The sequence below is a fragment of the Sminthopsis crassicaudata genome, chromosome 3, assembly GCF_048593235.1.
Source record: "Sminthopsis crassicaudata isolate SCR6 chromosome 3, ASM4859323v1, whole genome shotgun sequence".
Taxonomy (NCBI): domain Eukaryota; kingdom Metazoa; phylum Chordata; class Mammalia; order Dasyuromorphia; family Dasyuridae; genus Sminthopsis; species Sminthopsis crassicaudata.
The window spans coordinates 624999542-625020338 of record NC_133619.1 but is presented as its reverse complement, the minus strand read 5'-3'; the positions used below and the strand labels follow the sequence as shown (position 1 = coordinate 625020338).

The following is a 20797-nucleotide window of genomic DNA, read 5'->3' as shown; positions in this document are numbered from 1 at the left end:
CTGCGCTCAGCATCTAGCACTTGTAGGATTTAGTCCATATATTCTATGTATCCATGTATCTATTAAAATCACCATCATAAACAAGGCTCGGCTGTAACCAGAGGATTTTTTTTTTTTTTTTTGAGGTTGGGGTTAAGTGACTTGCTCAGGGTCACACAGCTAGGAAGTGTTAAGTGTCTGAGACCAGATTTGAACTCGGGTCCTCCTGAATTCAAGGCTGGTGCTCTATCCACTGCGCCACCTAGCTGCCCCGGATTTTTTTTTTTTTTTTTTTTAATACATTTTAAATATAAAATTGTAAAGGTCCTGTTGTCTTTCAATTGTAATCCTTCTCTGGGAGGAGGTTTCTTTTCTCTGTGAATCTTTTTCTTTGTCCTTTTCTTTCCCTCCAAAAGTATGGGATTGTCGGACTTGTGAATCCACTGGCCGTCTTCTCCTTGACCCAATCCAGAACTAACTTTCCAGACTCTAACTTCTTCTTTTATCCTCCCAGAGAATGGGTGTGGAATAACTCAGGGGCTTGTGGGAAAAATTCTTCAACCGATGAACTTGCTCCTCTTAAACATGTAAACTCCTCTCCAGAAGTCCAAAGGGGTAAATTCCCCTTAAAGGCCAGAACCAAAAGGTGTGAACTAGAGAATTGTTAAGTACCGTCTTAGCACTTAGTAAGAACCTAACATTTCATTATCTCATTGGCACTTAGTAAGAACCTAACATAAAATTATAAATACTTCCTATGTAATATTTAGACAGGAAGATAATATACAGCTATCTTTGGGGACGGACATACCTCGATGGACTGGGAAATGTGCATTTTGTTAATCTCAATCTGAGGAAAGCCGCTCCCGGGAACGTCTTCGTATTCCTCATCATAGCGATCAAAGAGGTCTGTGGCATCTACTCCAACGCTGATGGTTCCCTGAAAACAGGAAAGATACATGGTGAGGTAAAACGAGCCCGCCTCATGTCCAATGGGGAGCCGGCAGGTAGTGCTTCACCTGCGCCCCCTGCTTCTCATCAGTACAAAGAAGCTCCATTCAGGATGAGAAGCCCGGCAGCCCTCAAGGATCCCAGAGAGAAACTGATCTGGAGCCATAGGACCAGAGCCTGCAGGCTGACTTGTTCCCTGTGGGGCACTGGCCACGTCGTCCTCTGGACCTCACTCAGACCAACTACCATATTTCACAGACGAGGAACATGTTGGATGACTCAAGAATCTTTCCATTTAGAGCTTGAGGGTTTTCTTCATGATAACCTTAAAGGTTGGCAACCCCATCTGAAAGATGAGGAAACTGAGGTTCAGAAAGGTAAAGAGACTTTGCCCAAGCAAGGGTCAGCACGGCCAAGTAACTGCCACATCCTAGATTAAGCCAGGCCTAACTCCAAGGTCTGGGATCTTTCCACCCCAACGTGCTAACCTACTTTAAAAATAAAATTAAAATTTTATTCTATTTCAGGTTCCCACTTGCATACCGTCTCATTGAGAAAGCAGTAAAAACAGAATAGGTATATTTAGTTATCATAAAACATATATTTATATCCTAAACAAAAGTTAAAACAAATTTTTGAACTATCTTTATATAAAAGGAAAAAAAACCCCACATCTCTGTGCTCCCCAGGCTCCTCATGTCTCCTCCCTGGGAAATATGTTTCCTCCCAAGTCCTCTGGAATCAGGGTTGGTCCCTGTATTTGATCAGAGTTCATAAGACTCCCAAAATTCACAATTCTATTTTCTTTCTTCTTCTTCTTTTTTTTTTTTATTTTTAATTTTCAATGGTATTTTGTTTTTTCCAAAAATATGTAACATGTAAAGCTAGTTTTCAACATTTATTTTTGTAAAACTTTGTGTTCCAAAAATTTCTCTCTCTGTTCCTTATCTCCTCTCCTCCCCAGATAGCAAGTAATCTGATATAGGTTAGATATGTGCAATTCTTTTAAACATATTTCCTTATTTATCATGTTGTATGAGAAAAATCAGGCAAAAAGGGCAAAAAACATGAGAAAGAAAAAACAAACAAAAAGTGAAAATAGCATGCTTCAATCCTCATTTAGCCTTCATAAGTCTCTTTCAGGATGCGGATGGCATTTTCCATCCCAAATCTAGTGGAAATGCCTTGAATCACGGCATTGCTGAAAAGAACCAAGTCCACCATAGCTGATCATAACATAATCTTGTTGCTGCGTAATGTTTTCTTGACTCTGCTCACTTCACTCAGTATCAGTTGATGTAAGTCTCTCCAGGCCTCTCTAAAATCATCCTCGTGATCATTTCTTATAAAACACTAATATTCCATAACATTCATATATCATAAACTAATTCAGCTATTCTCCAATTGAGGGGCATCCACTCAGTTTCTGGTTCCTTGCCATTACAAAAAGGGCTGCCATACACATTTTGCACATGGGGGTTCTTTTCCCTCTCTTTTATGATCTTTTTGGGGATACAGACCCAGTAGTTAAACTGCTGGATCAAAGAGTATGCAGTTTTATAGTCCTTGGTATTCACTATTGTCTTTCAAGGAAAAAAAAAATACACTCATAGATACAATTTGAATTTTGGCAGCATTGGGAGAGTGGGTAACTTAGAGAAACAGACTCCATGGCTTTAAATAAACCATTCTTATATGCAGATCATAAAACCATAAAATAAACAAGCAGGATAACTTCACAAAAACCTGGGAAGACTTATATGAACTGATGCAGAGTGACAGAAACAGAAATGGGAGACCACTGGGCACAGTAACAGCAATATCACAAGGATGGTCAATTGTGAAGGACTCTGATCGAGACAATGATCCCAGATAATTCCAAAGAACCCATGATGAAAAATGCTATCCCATCTCCAGAGACAGTAAAGTCTGACTGCAGATTAAAAATACTTTTAAAAACTTTATTTCTATTGTTTTATTTTGTTTGTGTTTTCTTTAGCAACCTAATATGGAAATATATTTTGATGATTTCATGTGTAAGGGTCCATTATAGAGGCCAGGTGAGCACAGTTAGGATGTAACACAGGCCTATAACCTGGAGATCCCCAGATGTGATTGGCTATGAGTACATAGGGACTACCTTTGTGGGTGGGATCTCCAGCCAAAGTGGGAATCCTGAACACTCTGAAATCCTGCCAGAAATGGGAAGTGTCTCCATCATTGATTGGCTGTACCTGTGACCTCATGGACTTGATATAAGCTCAGTGGGGGAGGAGCCCGATCCTTTTCACCTGGAGCTCAGCTAGGGGGAGAGAGACTAAGAGAGTACAAGAGGTCTTAGCGTACAATGTAAACCACATGAATAAAGTCCTTATGCTTGCTCGACAAAACTCTTGAGTGTTCTTTGGGCTTAAACTGCATCCATATGCGATAGCAGCCAGAGGATTTCTGAAGGCCTCAGGAAGAGGTAAGATTGATATTAATATTTACCAGAGATTTCTCTGATGCCCTGGGAATTAGGAGAGACTGGCAATAGTAAATGCAATTATAGCATGTTGCACACATGTATAATAGATTTTGAAACTCAAGATTAAAAAAAAAAAGATTGATAAATATTTGATGAAATAAAATAATTATACAACCAAAATATTACTAACTCCCCTATATAGCATAAACTTATTCAAAATTTTTTTCTAGTCTAGTTTTTGCTTTCATATTTGTTTGATCTGCTAAATTATGCATACTTTCTGTGTTCAGAGTTGGTTTAACCTGCTGGGAAAGACAAGGATACCCACTGGGTTTTTTTTTTTGCTGTTGCTTATAAACTTGCTCCTCTATGGACATGTCTGGGATTCATGACTCTTACATTCCCACTTCCCAGAATCCCTAATCCCCTCAAGGCTCAAGTCCAAAATCAGCTCCTAACTGAGGCCTTTTCTGACCTCCTTACTTCAGGGACTCTTCAAATAACTTTGCATTTGTTTCACATGTCTCTCTATGTCTCCATATATATAGAGTATTTATATGTTTTATATTTCTTTATCAACTATGGAATGGATTGTGTGACATGGGAGAGGCTGGTACAGGAATACCCAGCAAAGTGTGTCCCCATCAAAGAAGGTACGAGCAAAGCAGAACGCAGCAGCTCAAAAGAAACGTCTCCACTCCAAATGCACATGTGAACCACTTGGGCCTGGCTTGTGGGAGAGCCTTCTGAGACCATACCAGTCCAATCAGCCACCTAGACACACTATGTACTTAACTCCAAGCACCAACCAACCCACTTCCTTATCCAAGTACATGTTACTGCTTCCTTCAACAGAGGCATCCCTTGGGAGTGGGAGGCAGCAGGGGACACAGAGTGCACCGAGCACTGGGCTTGGGGTCAGGAAGGTGTGTTCAGATATGGCCTTAGATAGTAGCTGTGTGACCCTGAGCGAGTCCTCTGGCTGCCTCAGTTCCCTCAACTGCAAAATGGGGATCTTAATGGCACCTAACTCCTAGGCTTGTTGAGGATCAAATGAGATAATATTATAAAGCTCTTATTTATAAGCACATGATCATGTGTAAATGGTTCGATTTCATTTTATGGGGCAAGTGGTTTAAGAGATACAAATAAATGGAAGGATGCAGCATTAAATTGGGCTTTATTTCCTTTTCTATGGGCCAGAAATAAGCCTCTAAACTTGGTTCAGGACAAAGGACCTTGCAGTGACCATCTCCTAAGGCATCAGAAAGCCCATTAACATTCAAGACTTTAAAATTCAAGCTCCAAACTTCACTCTTTGAACCATACAATTGCTCCTAATACCAAGGCCAAAATCACTATGAAAATGCAGACCTTGCAGGTGTCCGAGGGTACTCTGAGGCTGTGGAGTATAACTGAAACAAAAACTCTGGGGGCTAAGCAGAGGTTTAAGGCTTAAGAGGAGATTCCAATCAGTCTGCTTATGAAAATGACAAATCCAGTGCCTGAGCATCTGAGAAGATTCCTTGTAATGATACAGGGAGGGTATGATGTTTTGGTCCAAGGAAATGAAGCGGTCACAGTCACAGCAGGGGATACATGCTGGCTGCCAGGCACTGAGGTCGGGCCTGGAATCAAGAGTGTTGATTTCAAATCCTGCCTCACACAGGTCTGGCATTCAGTAGGTGTTTAAGAAATGCTCATCCCCTTCTCTTCCTCCTCCCAAAGAGGGTTACAGTTATAAAGGGCTGAAACTGAGCAGATGCACTTGGATAACCAAGCACTTAAGGCTAATCACCAATTGGACAATACTCATGTTAATAAACTAATGTTAATAAACATATGCTTGGAGAATGGCCCTGCCCAACTATTCTGTGCTAGCTTGATCTGTGGGTGTAGACAGAGAATCAGGAGAGGGATCAGAGGGTGGAGTAAGACAAGTAGGAGTCACTTTTTGGCTGTGGAGAGTTATATGTCAATTCCCCTGACTGTTACCCCAAAAGACCAAGAATAAAAATCAAGGACTTTTGCTTATCCTGAGTCTGGCTGATTCTAAGGTATCCAGGGTGCTAATTTGGTCATCACATACAGTTACCTCTGTACTTCAGTTGCTACCTCTGAGATAATATAAAAGCTTGTTAAGAAGCATCAAACCTGAGCTCTGATGTGATCAGGAGCAACTGATCAACAAAAACTGGATTCAAACCCAGGTTTTACCCTCTGCATCACACTTGCTTCCACAATTTTTAATCAGATTGATATTCAGGCTCCAATTCCTGGTAACGTGAAAGTCTGACACTGTCTTTTCTGAAAAGCCTCAGAAATCATTTTTCAAGAAAAACACTTCGTAAAACAAACACTTTTCTCTTTTCAATGGTACCCTGGCAAGCATGGCACGCCCAAAGCAGGAAGAATGAACATTTGGCTAACTCATCCTGCCCTGTCCCACCTGGAACAGTCCTTTCTGACATCCTTAGTTTTGGCTACTGGCAAGCAATCATGTAATAATGAAAACAGGAACCCACAAAATGAACTCATTCCATTCCAGGAAAACTAAACCCTCTCTATGGCTATGAAGATAGGAGGGAGGTAGCAACCCCAAGGTTCCAAAGGCTTAGGATAGGGGAGCCCAAGCTCTGCACAGCCCTAAAAGCTACCAACCTGAGAACAGAGTCTGGCTGCTGTCTGAAGACTAACCTAGCTAAGTGTGGGGATGGGACGTCAAAGACAGTTCCTGAATTACAGGGGATTGTAGTATGTTTCAGCATAAGGGCTAGGCATCCAAACAGATTCTATTTCCTGATGTCAGTAGTTGTAGGAAGAAGCTACTGATGAGCTACCCCATAGGTAGCTTTGGGCTTTAGATCTAATTCATTTCCAAATATGTATCTCACCCATATCATTTTGTAACAAACCGAACTCAAAAACCATTGATCAAAACTGACCCACACTTTGGCCACAACACCCGCCTCAGATGGGGGATTCTTTTCCCTCCTCCTGGGCAGGCTTGGTTCTTCTCAATTGCCCAGGGCTGCTTCTGTTTACATGATGCTGCTTACTCTGCTCTGTCCTGACGTCTTCGGGTGCTTTTCTAAATTCTACAGTCCTCCTTTCTTAGGGCTCCATCAGGGCACTTTTCACACAAATGCCAATTTCTACCCTCCAAATGCAGAGTGCTCTAACTCTGCCAACATAGGGCAGGGCATTCTCTTCCCAGCAGAAGAGGTGAGGATTTGGCTGAGCCAGTCGGATGGCTTGCTGGCTAGGGGAGAGGGGAAAGGGAAGAGAGGTGTTGAAAAGCATTTTCTAAAGCGATGTCCAAGGGGATAGGGGAAAAAGAAAAGGAAAAGGTCAAATCTAATACTCTTCTATACCTTGTGTGGAATAAGCCCTCAATAGAGATGTCAATCTTATAAAGTGCTGTTCAGCTTGTCTCTGGATTATTCTTGGTCTATTTTTGAGTCCCCCACCTTTTTCTTGGGTCATTAAAGAAAAATCATTACACAAAAGAGATATTTTTTTAGCCTATGCTTTATCCTCCCATATTCCATAAGAGATGTCAAGGAGGCCTTTCAGTGAAGGAAAAAGGCAGTAATCAAGAACTTGCTTATTTTATTCTTTGTCACCTTTTCACTTAATGACTAATACAAAAGAAAATGGAAGGTGAAAATCTTTGTACTTTCCATGGTCATTTAAAAATATTATCTTTAGTTGAGGAAAAAAAAAAAAACATTATCTGGAGTTCAGAAAAAAGGACAGATAAATTCTGTAAGGGCAATCACTCTGAAAGGGGCAGAATGTTCTTAAGAGTGACATTCTGAAAACACCAAGAGAAACAATTTTGGTGAGGAAGAAAAGGGAGAGGTTGTTAAAGAAACAATGTGGCTATAGAAAAAAACCCTGACCAACTCAGAGTTCCTGTTAAAAGTCAAAATGAGTGGCAGCTGTTGATGAATGCAAAGTACTGCAAGAACAACACAATGACTTTCTGATTGCAACAAACAATTAATAAACCTTAAAATCCATATTGGGATCAAGAAGAAAAGGGATAGAACTGTGATTTGGAGTAGATGGGACAAAGACAACGGAAAGAAAGCAGATTTCATCAAGTCTTGTTTTATGTCTCTTTTCTCTGTCCAAAATATGATCTTTGGCTTGGAAGTGACAGAATGAAAATGGTGCATGTTAGAACAAGATAAGAGAATAGCTGAGAAAGCTCGGGAGGAACACGATAACTTCCATTTGAAGAGCCATCATTTGGAGGAGTGACTGCTAGGTGTCAAAAGGCAGAAGCAGGAGGAGGGGGGCGGTGTGTGGTAAAGAGGCCAAATTAGGCTGTATATCAGAAAAAACTTCATACCACGGAGAGCTATCCTAAAGCTCCATCAGTGGAGGTCTTCAGAAAGAGAACCACATGTTGGGTACATTAAAGTTGGGATTCTTTTTGGGTATGGGTTGGACTAAATGGCTACCAAGGCTAGGCCAAGTCTCCAGCTGTGAAGAAATGGTAAGAGAGCACCTGGCTGCCCTCGTGAATATGAGTCACCAAATATATAAGAAAGTTCTTAAATAACTGGAAGATGTGATTTCTGAACTACTATGATCTCTGAAAAAGTATAGAGAAAGGGAAATGGTCTAATTTTGAAAAGGAGTAGAGAATGTCATCTTCAAACTAAAAGACTTACATATATGGCCAAAGAGGAAATTTGTTTTGCTTGGTTATGCATATTCATAGCATAATAGGGATTTTGTTTTTCTTGCTTTCTCAATTTGGAAGGGCAAGGAGAGAAAATGCAGATCTGAAAATAAAATGAAATTTAATGAAAAAAACCTAAAGCTCCCTGATCCTATCTTCAATTTCTGGTAAAATTCTACAATGAGTTATTAAAAGGATGGCTTGAGAGCTTTTAGAAAGTAAAGTGGTGATTATTAAGAGCCAACATCAATCCACTCTCCCTTCAATATATTCCTTGGCCTACTATGTGCTAAGCACTGTGCAAAGTGCTAGGATCCAAAGATAGAAAAGCAATCCTTGACAGTAAGGGGAGATAATGTGGGGGGGTGGGAGAGAGATAAAAACTAGGATGGGAGAGGGCTGACCAGGATATACTTCACGTAAAAGTTGGCACGTAAGCAGAGACCTAAAGTATACCTACAATTCTAAGAGTCACAGGTGAAGAGGGAGGACATTAGAGAATTGGGGCACAGCCAGTGGACAGGCATAGAGATGGGAGATGGAATTCTGCATATGAGGAATAATTTGGCCAAACTGCAGTGTGTGTGAAGAGTGATGGATCCGTGAAAGGCTGACTGGAGCCCTATTAGGAAGGGCAGAATGACCATCAGAGACATTTGATAAGCCTTCACCAAAAATAAGTCATGGCAGACCTAACTCATTTCCTCTTTTTAATGCAATTACTAGATTGACATATTAGGGGGACTTACATAAACAAAATATAGTTGGATTTTGTAAAGAATTTGACAGTCTCTCATGCTTGCTTTGTGGAAGAGATGAAAAAATTCTGCCTAAATAATCAGGTGGATTTGAAACTGAAACTCAATAGTGACTCTTAAGAATACACATCAATCAAGCAACAGGCGCCTATTAGGTATTCAGGGATATGAAGATAAAAGACAAAGAATTCTCTGACACAGAGGAAAGTCCGTTCTGAATGAGTGACCAAAATGACATCACAGTGAAGGGGAGTAAAGGGACTTCAGAGGAATACTCCAGGACTTTATTCAATGAAGACCCAGATGTATAAGATAGTCAAGAACTAAAGATATTGAAATATTGGAATGATAGAGCAAAGCTGATGGATGAAATTTTAAAACATATATTTTTATTCATATCTTTTGTATTTATTTGCTTAAATTTCTTCCTTATGACAATTATAACAAAGAATTAAGGAAAGAAAAAGAAAGAAAAACGTAGAGAATAAAATTCAACAAAATTGACAAAAAACAGATGTTATATATGCCTTTCACATTTCTGCAAAGGATGAGGGGCATGGAGGAGGTGGGGAGATGTGTCTTAACTGGGTAGGGATTAATATCAAGTGCAATACTCAGCTTAAAAAAAAAAAAAAAAAAAAAAGCACAGGATGGAGAGGTGAGGCTTGACAGCACTTCCTAAGAAAAGCTCTAAAGTCTTAGAGCCCTGAAAATTCAATTAGTTAACAGGTAAGATGGGAGCCAAAAATAAAAGCTGCTGTAGCAACCTGAAGTTGCCCTGAAAGGGAAAACATTCTGAGGGAGAGGACATCTATCTCACTGACAAATGGAGGAATGTAGAGAACATGAGCACCAAATGGTAAGAAGACCAGAGATTAGATTATAGGAAAACAACTGAAGAAATAAGGAAAAATTAGCCTAAAGAAAAAACCCAAAAATTTATTAAGCATATACTACATGCAAGGCACTGCAATGAAAAAAAGGCAAGTCTTTGTCCTGGAGTTTATATTCTACAATGGAGAGAGAGGCATTAGGGGGAAACAAGATTAAAATTAATAGAAGGTGGGGAGTAATGGAGACAAAGGAGTCAGATAATTACTAAAGCTGAGCATGGAAGGAAGCCAGGGAGCCAGTACGGTGGGCAGCAATGCAGAGAGTGCTGTCGGGCCCTCGGACAGGTAGGAGAAAAACCAAGTAAGCACAGTGTCATGGAGGGACTAGTCAACAGTGTCAAAAGCTTTAAGAAAAGTCTAGCAGGATGAGGACCAAGAAAAGATTCATTAAGTTTAGCACTTTTATAAGTATTGCAGAATCCTAGATATTTGCAGGTATCAGGGAAAGAGCCAGTAGCTAGAAACAAGGGAATTAAGTTTCTTAATAAAGACAGGTGGGAATGGGATTAAAGACAAAAACAGATGAGTTAATCTTGGCAAGCAGAAAAGCCACTTCAGTCTCTAGGCCTGGGGTAAGAAGTATGACTTTTGAACTAGAAAAGGCAGGTGCTGGTTTCCAAGAGAAATGATGAAACTCTAAGAGGTCACCTAGTTGTCCATGAGTTGAAATCAGCAGGCCCAGATCAACTACATCCTAAAGCTCTGAAAGAACGAACAGATATCTGTGTTTAATTAATTGGTAGGTTTATTGAACTTCCGACTGATCTCTGAAAGATCCTGGAAAATGGCAAATCTTATTTTCAAGGAAACAGGTTTTACTCTGCAAACTATAGGCCAGTGAACTTGATTTTCATTCTTGTCAAAATTTTGAGAAAATATGTAGATATAGATATCTTTCCAGAAAAACACCCCATACAACTAAAAAAATTCTTTTTAAAAAAGAGGAAGAGGAAAATATATGAATAAAACCAACCAATACATAAAGATAATCTGACAATATATGCAGTGTTTCACAGCTTTGGAACCATCACCACATCTTCAGAGGTGATGCTGTAGCAAAGTTTTGAGGTATTACACGTGAGTGCGTGTGTGTGAGGTGATGATGATGATGGAACTCACTATGAAGAGTCTTGATTTTCTCAGTAAAGCATAGGAGCCAAAGTCATCCTCTGAGAGAGAGAGTGGGGTCATTGTCAGAACTCCCAGAAAAGAGACTGTCTGGAAAAGCCGTTGTGGGGCACATGTGATAGAGAATCAAATGAGATGAATTAAAAGGACAGATGTGATCAGTAAGGGCACAGTTGAGATTAGAAAACACGAATGTAGTCTACCCAGGGCCTTGCTCAGGGGCTCAGAAGGCAGATGGTAAGACAAGTTGGGGCCGAGGTGTGAAAGGGAATAAATAGTGGAAGAACAAAATAAAAGGCATTCAAGAGAGGGGGAGAAGAAAGAAGACCAAAGTTATGGGATGGGATTGGAAAGCAGGGCAAGCTAGAATCTTGGGGCCATCAGTGTAGAAGGGCAGAGGAGAAAAAGAAGGAAAAAGGCAGAAGAATGGGACGACTGGTCAGAGGGAAATTTTAGACACAAAGTTCTGAATCCCAGAAGGCAGAACCAGGAGCAGCTCAGGAAAACTGCTGATTTAGGTTTGATATAAGGAACTCCTTCTTTATCATCAGCTGCCCAAAAGTGGAATGAAGGACTGACTTCACCCTCTCTGTGGCTTTTCTGAGGTGTGTTACAGAAAGCATTCCTATTCAGATATGAGTAAAAACTACATAGCAATATTACCACTCACATTAACTTGGGGCTTGAAGATTTCTAAATGCTTTCCCCAGACAAAAACCCTGTAAGAGTATAAGTATTATTCTTTCATGTTTTTAAGTGAAGAAACTCTGGTTTAGACCTATGAAGTGACCTATTCATGGTCACATGGTTAAACATATGATCCAGGTATCTATAAGGTTCTTCCTAACTTTGAGATTCTGTTATCTTTGATGATATGAAACAGGTTTGCAAATTACAGGCAAAGAGGAATGCTATTTGCTGCTGATTATTTTCTTGTTAATTTAGAAATTTGGAAACTCTCCACTCTGCATTTGGAGATAATGAGCCTTCAAGATCAGCACAAAATAATTTTCTCTACAAAGAGGAGCTCCCAATTAAGCCACTATTGTTACACAATCATCTCAAAAGGTCTATTTCATTTAAAGGTAAAGGATTTTAAAATTAATAGATTTCTTTTTGTCTGGAAGTCTCATCTAGGATATTTCTGTTACCATTTAAGGCCTCTAGCTTAATCTACAACCAAGCCCTAAAGACCCTGAAAGATAACTCCCTTCTGACCACATGTCTGAGGTCTTCCTAAGTACTAGAAACTTTTTACTTAAAGGAACTCCAGTCCAAAGCCCGGAAATATTGGCATTTCAATTGGCTCTGTGGAGTCCTCTACTTGAGACTTTCCATCTCATCCCAGTTGTGAGAATCAGTTTAATTATACTTCCATCCCCTGCTGGTGAAAATCTGAAAGACTTAGAAACTTCCTCTTTCTATTTCGTTCATGATGAGAGTGGGATGGCAGGATACATTTTCTAACAAGTCACAAGAGATAAGGGTTTTGTCCCTTTTTCAAGTCTCCAGAGGATGAATTCATGTAGTTGGATTGAGTGCCAAGTTTCACACAGCAGTATCTAAAGAATTCGAGTTATGTTTTAAAACATGTTACCCTCTATTACTTGGTAATCTCTCATGTTGTCAACTTCTCGAGTCCAGAGTTTTATGGCCCATGACTAATTTCTGCCCCCAGAGAGAGCAAGGCTTAAAAAAATCACAGTAACCTGGCAAAGCTGCAAATTAACTCACTAGCATTAAAATGGGCACATCACAAGACATACTAAAATAAAAATCCTGGAGAAAGAATGAAAAATTCATTTTTCAGTTAAAGGATCTCAGAACTAGGAGTCTCAGAAGTACCTGGGATAGTAATAACTCCTATAAAATCCTGATAAGTTATTCCCGGGAAGATGTCCGGTGAGAGAGAACCCATTACTAAGCAGCCTATTCCTGTTTTAGGAAGCTCTGTTAGGGTTCCTTATATTAAGCTGAAATCTGTCTTGGCAATTTCCACCCACTATCCCCAGCTCTGCTTTCAGGAGCCAAGCAGAACAAATTTTCCATTTGTGAGCCATCAGACACTTGAATAAAGTCATCATGTTCCTTCTACATCTTGTATCTCAGCTACACATCTCCAGTTCCTTCAGCTGGTTGTCATACAGGTTAGTCTCTAGTCCTCTCATCATTGTGGTCACTGACAAGTCCCACCAGTTGAACTAGACAGCTCCTGAGAGCTCTTGAGGGCCTGTTTCTTTGCTCTGGATGCACTTGGCAAAGTGGGACTCACACGTGTTCTGAGCCAGCCAGGCAGATGACAGCAGGACTCTAAGCTTCCTCATTCTAGCCATCCTGTTCCTATCAATGCAGCTAAAAACGGATCACGCTGTCTTCTTTGGCTGCTCTTTAAGAAGATCCCTTTGACAGCTGAGTGGAGGATGATCTGGGGTGGGAAGAGACCTGAGGCAGGAAGGCCATGCAATAGGCTACTGCAATAGTCCAGGAGAGAGAGGTGAGGCTGCACTGGGGTGCTGGGCAAGTGAAGCGAAGGGCGAGGATCTGGGAGATGTTGAAAGTGGAGAAAGGAGTTAAACAAGAGAACAATTAAGTAGATTGAGAATGTTGCCATCTGTTTATCTTGGAAGGTCTCTAATATAGAACCATAGGAACTAATGTTTGGCTCTGGGATGCTCAAATTTATTTTTTGGTTCCCTTGTTTTTTTTTTTTTTAATCAAAGAGATGAATAAAGATAGCATGGATACTAAAGCTGCAAAGTGGAGAGGGACAGGAAACACACTGGAGATGACTGGAATCAAGAAAAGAGCAACAAGCTTAAACAATGGGTTTCAGCAAAGAAATAATTAAATAAGGAAAAATTTAGAGACCTATACCTAGGTTCAAAAAGTCAACTTCTCAAGAGCAAGATGGGGAGGAATTATACAGCAGTTCGTTTGAAAAACTTCTGCCCTTTTGGGCCAATAAATTTAACATAATTTTAGGCTATGTTAGGAGAGTCCAACGGCCCGGACTGAAGACGTGACAGGCCTATTGCCTCTTTCTTCTTGGGGTCACAAGTGGACTCTATGTTTGGTTCGGACACCACAATTTGGGAAGGACATTGAGAAGCTACAGGTTTATGTAGTCCAAGTTCACAGGCTTGAACTCTGATAGTACAGAGATAACAATAACCACTATATTTTTGTTGTTTCTAAGAGCTAACTTTATTTACATTATATAGACACATCTTTGTTCTTTTTACTCTAATTTCTTCACTTTTTACTAAATTAGGTACATTTTGCTTGTTGTCAATATCCCCTTAAAAATATAGTGCCATTAATGGAGTTCCTGGTTCAATTTAATAACTTTTCTTATATAACTTCAAATTGTTTTCCAGAATGGGTGATTCAATTAACAGTTCAGGCAGTAGTGAATTAGCACAATTAAATAATTTTGTCATCTTTTACTATCTTTGCTCACTTGATGGGGGTCAAGTAGATATCCTTGGATTGTATTAATATTTATTTTCCCATTTATTAGTGATTTTAAACAAATTTTCATGTTATTGACAATTTATATTTCTTTTAACTTTGAATGTCGACTTTTATCATATAGTTAATCAAAATATTTTCTCCAATATCTCTGCTTCTGGTTATAGCTGCTTTGAATTCATTTGAAATCAAATGGGATAATATGAGCAAACCACAAATCTTGAGTTGCTACACAAATGTTAGTTATGATTATATAAAAGCTTTTAATTTTATTTTATTGAGATAATTTCTTTTAATCTCTTCTATTCAGGATCTGGCCACAAATTTTTTTCCTACTTATATTTGTGTAAGATATAATCTTTCATTTTCTAAAAATAAAGTGTTGTGGCTTTTGCTATGAAAAGGGCTGCCACAAACATTTTTGCACATGTAGGTCCCTTTCCCTCTTTTAAGATCTCTTTGGGATATAATCCCAATAGAAACACTTGGCAGCCCTTTTTGTAGTGGCAAGAAACTGGAAACTGAGTGGATGCCCATCAGCTGGAGAATGGCTGAATAAATTAAGGTATATGGATGTTATGGAATATTATTGTTCTGTAATTAATGACCAACAGGATGATCAGAGAGGCTTAGAGAGACATGAACTGATGCTGAATGAAATGAGCAGAACAAGGAGATTCACAGCAACAAGGCTATACAATGATCAATTCTGATGGACGTGGCTCTCTTCTACAATTAGAGGATTCAAACCAGTTCCAATTGTTCACTGATGAAGAGAGCCATCTACACCCAGAGAGAGAACCATGGGAATAGAGTGTGGGATACAGCATAGCATTCTCACTCTTTCTATTGTTGCTTGCTTGCATTTTGCTTTCTCAGTTTTTTTCCTTTCTTGATCCAATTTTTCTTGTGCAGCAAGATAAGTGTATAAATATGTATACATATATTGGATTTAACATATAGTTTAACATATTTAACATGTATTGGACCACCTGCTCTTTAGGGGAGGGGATAATCTGGAACAGAAGGCTTTGCAAGGGTCAATATTGAAAAATTACCTGTGCATAGGTTTTGTAAATAAAAAGCTTTAATAAAAAAAATTAAAAGAGAACAAAAGCAGTGAAGGCTGGGAACAGCCTCAATAGAGGCAATCAAGGAAGAATAAAATGATTACTCTGTAGCAGGGAAGGTCCAGGTAAAACAGATAATATCAATGGGCTTGGCTGCATAATACCAGGATGTATTCAGCAGCCTGAGAATAAGGCAGAGAAAGTAGGTGAGACAAAAATGATTCAAGATTAAGGACTGGTAGGCTGGGATGCCGATAAGACAAGGTGGGGAAAGGATTCCAGGGCAGAGGAAGATATACCTGGGCTTGTTAACTACAGAACCAACACTTTAAAGAGAGAAGCTTGTTAACTACAGAACCAACACTTTAAAGAGAGAAAGACCATAGCAGAGGTGGTAGAAGACCAAAGGTTTCAGAGATATAAGACAGTAGGATTACAATCAGAGAGGGAATTTCAAGGTTTGACTCATGGAATTAGCAGAATAATGAGTGATTATGAAATTTTAGTTACGATTTCCTCTCAACTCTCATGTGTAGCCAAGGTACAGGACAGGTCATGGGAGCTGAGAGGCCCATTTCTTTAAATATAGTACAGTGACAGTGACATGGTGATCCTGTAAAGTCTTCAATAATAACCCTTCAAGGGCAAGCTAACTCTGAGACCTTTTTTTGTATGTGTATTTTTTGAATAAAGGAGATCCCTGTCTTTTCATTTTCCTCAGAATTAGCTCTCTGTAGTAGCAATTTCCTAGACATTTGATTAACCACATTCTTTTCCCTTCTCACTTATATGAAAACTTTGTAGTTTCTCCAATTCCAATAGACTTCTATTTCTACATACGGTAAATTGCCCCTTGCTGCCTTTGAGAACTACCAAGCATATGGGCTTAAACAGCTTTTCTTCTTTTACAAAATTATCTTGTCAGCCAACTCACAAAGGCAGTTTTATGACCTCAGAATCATTCCCACAGAACCAGACTGAAGTCATCATAACCAACTCCCTCTGAGAGGTGTATCAATTAGCCACAATAGTAAAATAACCATCACTCCCTCACTCCCATCCTGCCCTATACAAATGCCCTGATCCTTCTGATTGAATAAAAAAAAAAAATTATAAATCCTCACATAAACTTTTTGTGATTATTTAGCATTTATATGGAACATGTGCCTAGATATATTATTTTGATAAGCATTTCAAATGAAATTGGATTTAAAAAAAGATAATGGAAATCATAGAATCCACATCAGAAATGTACCCATTTTAAAAGGAGAAAGCAGCAGAGGAGTAAATACAATTTATGCAGTAACATTTGGAAAGCAGCAGAAAAAAAATTTAAATAACCCAGGAAATCAATGTCACAGTCTAGAAACAAGGCATCATATCATGAGGTCAACAAAATAAAATACCAGATATCCATAGAGATGAACAATCAAGTATTAAATAACAACCCTAAACTGAATATTCTATTCTATATAAGGCAAGTAGTAAAGTCAGGGATTGTCCTTGGGCCTGAACATGTTCTATGAAATTATAAAGTGGCTATTGTCCTTAGGGAGCTGAGATTTATGGGTATTAACAAAAGAAGTGAGTGAAAATAATCAATATGAAATGAAAAGGTTGCAAAATAACCTTGTGGCATGATCTTAATCTCAAAAAAGCAAGAAATGCTGATAGATTATGCAAATTAAATATAGATCTTATTTCTGAATTCTGAGGTCCAGAAGAATAGCATACTAGTCAAATTGGACCCAACAGTCTTTTATATTCTATCTCAATGAATCACACTGCATATGTGGCTGTAAATTTTCTCTCCCTCAACCCCAGCTAAGAAATAGAAGACAATTTCATCTCCTCTTTGTTTTTACCCTGTAAAAGCTTGAGCTAGGCTCCCTCTAGGAAAAAATCCAGAGTTAGGGTTTTATTCCCATAAGACCAAACAAAAAGAGAGAACAGAAGTAATCAATGGATCAATGTTTAGAAACCTGATGTCTAAAGATTAAAGTAATTACATTCTGCTTCACACAGCTGCATTATGAAAGCCTCAATCCAGTATGGGGGGGAAAAAAGACTTTCCTTTGGTCCTCCATCTTTCTTCAATAGCATAGAGAAAAGACCCCTGGATGTTAGTGATCTTAGAATGAATGTAGTTGCAGAACAAAGCTCTTTTTTACCTGAAAAAAATTTTTTTTAAAAAGCACTTTTAGCTGAATTGATTAAATCATGGGCCCAAAGGCGCTGTTCAACAAGAACATTTGGTTAATGGTCCCCAATACCAACTATAGTGTGTGTTTCAAAATCCATCTGAATGTTTACAGAACTCATCTCAGTCACAATTAGGAGGGCGGTGAGCATCTAGATGGCCATTACATTAGGATGCTAGATGAAGGACTCCATCCCATGGAGGAACATCCATTTTAAACTGAAAAGTCCTCCAGTCACCGTCACTGACTTCCCTTGTCATTTTTATGAAAAAACTTTCACTGTCTTGGTTGCAGTTTTTTTGCAGTCGTTCCTCTAACAGCCCCTTTTTCTTGACCTCACAGTGATGGCTACAGCGCTGAATGCACAGGATTTGCATGATGGTCACTGAAATAAATATCTGCTGATGGTGTTACTAGCAGGGGGGTGGGATTAGCTGTAGGTTCAAACTAAAGCAGATGCTGAAGAGGTGAAAGACAAAAGTTAAAATTCTGCTCACCAAGAGTCCCTACTGGGGTAAAAGAAGCCATCTGCAAGCACGAAGGAATCCTGTCCTTGGGTCCCAGCAAAGAGGGCCCAAGCATACAGGCAGAACTCAATAATAAAGCAACCTGGCATTTGTCTGTGGGCCCTGAGCTTTCCCAGAACACTTTAGCATCTCTTCTCCCCTCCCACCTCCCTTCCCCAAATAATTTTCTCTCGAGTTTCTGATTCTCCTTCTACCTCTCTGACTAATACTTCTGAATCTCTAGGACCCATTACCAGTAGGCATCCCCCCAAGGCTTTGTCCTGGGCCTTCTCTTCTCCATATATTGGTGAGCTCATTTAACTGACCATGGATCCAACTATTACTTCTACACAGATGATTCTCAGATGTATCTGTCTAACCCCAACCTCTCTCCTTATCTCCAGTGTCACATCGCTAAGTCGTTACTGAACATTTCCAAAGGGAAACGTTGCACACAACTTAAACTCAGTATGTACAAAAAAGAGTTCTTTATTTTCCCCCCAAAAACTTTTGGGTGGCTGTGGAGGACACCATCAGCTTCCCAGGCCACAACTTAGGTGCCATCATCGCCTTCTCACTCTCATTCTTCATGGCCAAGTTGTTGCTGCATCCTGAGGTTTCGACCTCTGTGACATCTCTCACAGATATCCCCTTGTCTCCTCTGACTGCCCCCACCTTGGAACAGGCCTGGATTCCCTTTATACCTGGACTATTACATCAGTCTGCAGGTTATTCTCCTTGACTCAAGGGGAACTCTCTCCACTCCAGTTCAGCTTCCACTAAAATGACTTTACTGCACAAGTCACATCACTTGCAGTCCCCTTCAGTTCATCCCAGCAGCTCCCTGTTGCCTCCAGGATCACACAGAGCATTCTCTGTTTGGCTTTAAAAACCCTCTATACCTTGCTCTTTCCTACCTTTGCAGCCTTTTTTGTACCATTTACTCCTAGACACACATCTCTGACTGGGCACCTTCACTGGCACATGCCAGGTTCTCATCTCTACCTCTCAGCTTCTCTGGCTTCCCCCAAGTCTCAGCCAATTCCCAGTAATGCTAGTGGCCTTCCTTCTGTTGACTGTTTTCACTGATCCCTTCTTCTTTTCTTTCTTTCTTTTTTTTTTCTTCTCACATTGTCTCCCCTATTAGACTATAAGCTCTTTGAGGGACTTCTTTTTTTGTACCCTAGCACTTAGTACAATGTTTGGCACAGTATAGGTGCTTAATAAATGCTTGTTTTCTGACTCCTTATCAGAGAGGGAGGCAAAGACTATCACAGCAGAGCTTCAACTTCCAAAAGCACATGTATCCATATTTCTGTTTCCTTTCCTTCCTGGGGTGAGGCACAGGCAGGAGTTTAGGCAACTGCACAATGACAATCGCTATGGCGGGCAGAGGCTAAGGACCTATTTCTCTCTGGCTCCCACCCTTAACATAAAGTTAATTCCTTTCCCCATAAGCCCCAAACTTTTCAAACCCTTTAGCACATCTTGAAAATCAAGACAAAACTCTAAAACCGAATAAAACATCCAGATTAAAAAAGTGCCTCATAGCCGACATCTGGTTATCACTCAACATTTCTGGTTAGAAAATGTTTTATTTATTTGGAGGCACTTTATGGAAGTAGTAAAATGTTGGAAATTTTAAAATAACTTGCGTTCTTGTATGAAATGATCACAGCTGTGCTCCCTCATTCCACAGGAACATGGCCTGGAGACACATTTCCATAGAATTCCAATAAGCAATTGCTGTAAACACCCAGATGGCTAATTTTATCACAGGACACAGAGGCTCAGGATTACAATGCAGCTCTCTCCCTTTCATTGCTCCAACTGAAGAAGCAAAGCTCCAGACTATATGGCAAAAATCCTACAGTCAGTAAGCAGGCCTCTTACTAGCTCTTCTCTTCCTCTCTCCCTCCTTCTCTCTTCTCTTTTTCTTTCTTTTTCTCTCTCCAATAAGCACATTTTGAATAGAGAGCATCAAACCTGCAGATGCACTGACCCTGGATATAGCATGGGGAAACCACCAGCATGAATCTAGTGGCAAAGCCCCAAATTACTAAATCGGGTGGGGGGGGGGCCTCTATGACTGAACCAGGTGTCTCCAATCAACCCTTAAAGACTCCATCAATTTCCCTCACATGCTAAAATTCTCCTTCTTCTACCTGATCAAAAGATAAACTTGGGTCTAAATTGAACACTGACTAGTGAAGCTAGCTAAAGACTATAAGGCAAGGTGTTGCTGTCACAAACATGCTAGGAAATGCTATACATAAACTAATAAGAGAACTCCCACTACTTATATAGATAGAGCCTTAAGGTCTAAAGCAAAATCAGTTTTCTAGAAATTATATGATCAAAAGAACAGATTTCCATGTTGGCCATCATCAAGGGCACCATTTTGTTTTGTTTCCTTCATATGTGGCTGAAAACTTTCCTTCTAGTTCAAATCAATAAACATTAATCAAGAACCTGATCGAATTTTAGATAAGACACACTTGTTTCCTTCTAGAAGCTTATATTGCAGAATCAACGCTGATCATGGAAACCTTTCCCCACTTTGCCACAAGGTAAGATTTATTTATGAGAAGAGGTTATAGACAAAATAAGCACCAGGAATGGTAAATAGAAATAGATTTGGGAGAGCATATAGTTAGCAAGGAAAGGGGTTTTAACA

At 39.6% G+C, this 20797-nt stretch overlaps 1 protein-coding gene across 1 annotated transcript in view; it reads right to left on the bottom strand.

The window, feature by feature from the left end:
• Positions 1-20797, bottom strand: part of DNAJC11 (DnaJ heat shock protein family (Hsp40) member C11) — a 70337-nt gene that overhangs the window by 9526 nt on the left and 40014 nt on the right. Inside the window, exon 5 of the mRNA XM_074306379.1 lies at positions 791-919. Coding sequence (XP_074162480.1) covers positions 791-919 — 129 coding nt within the window. The remainder of the gene's footprint in view (positions 1-790; positions 920-20797) is intronic.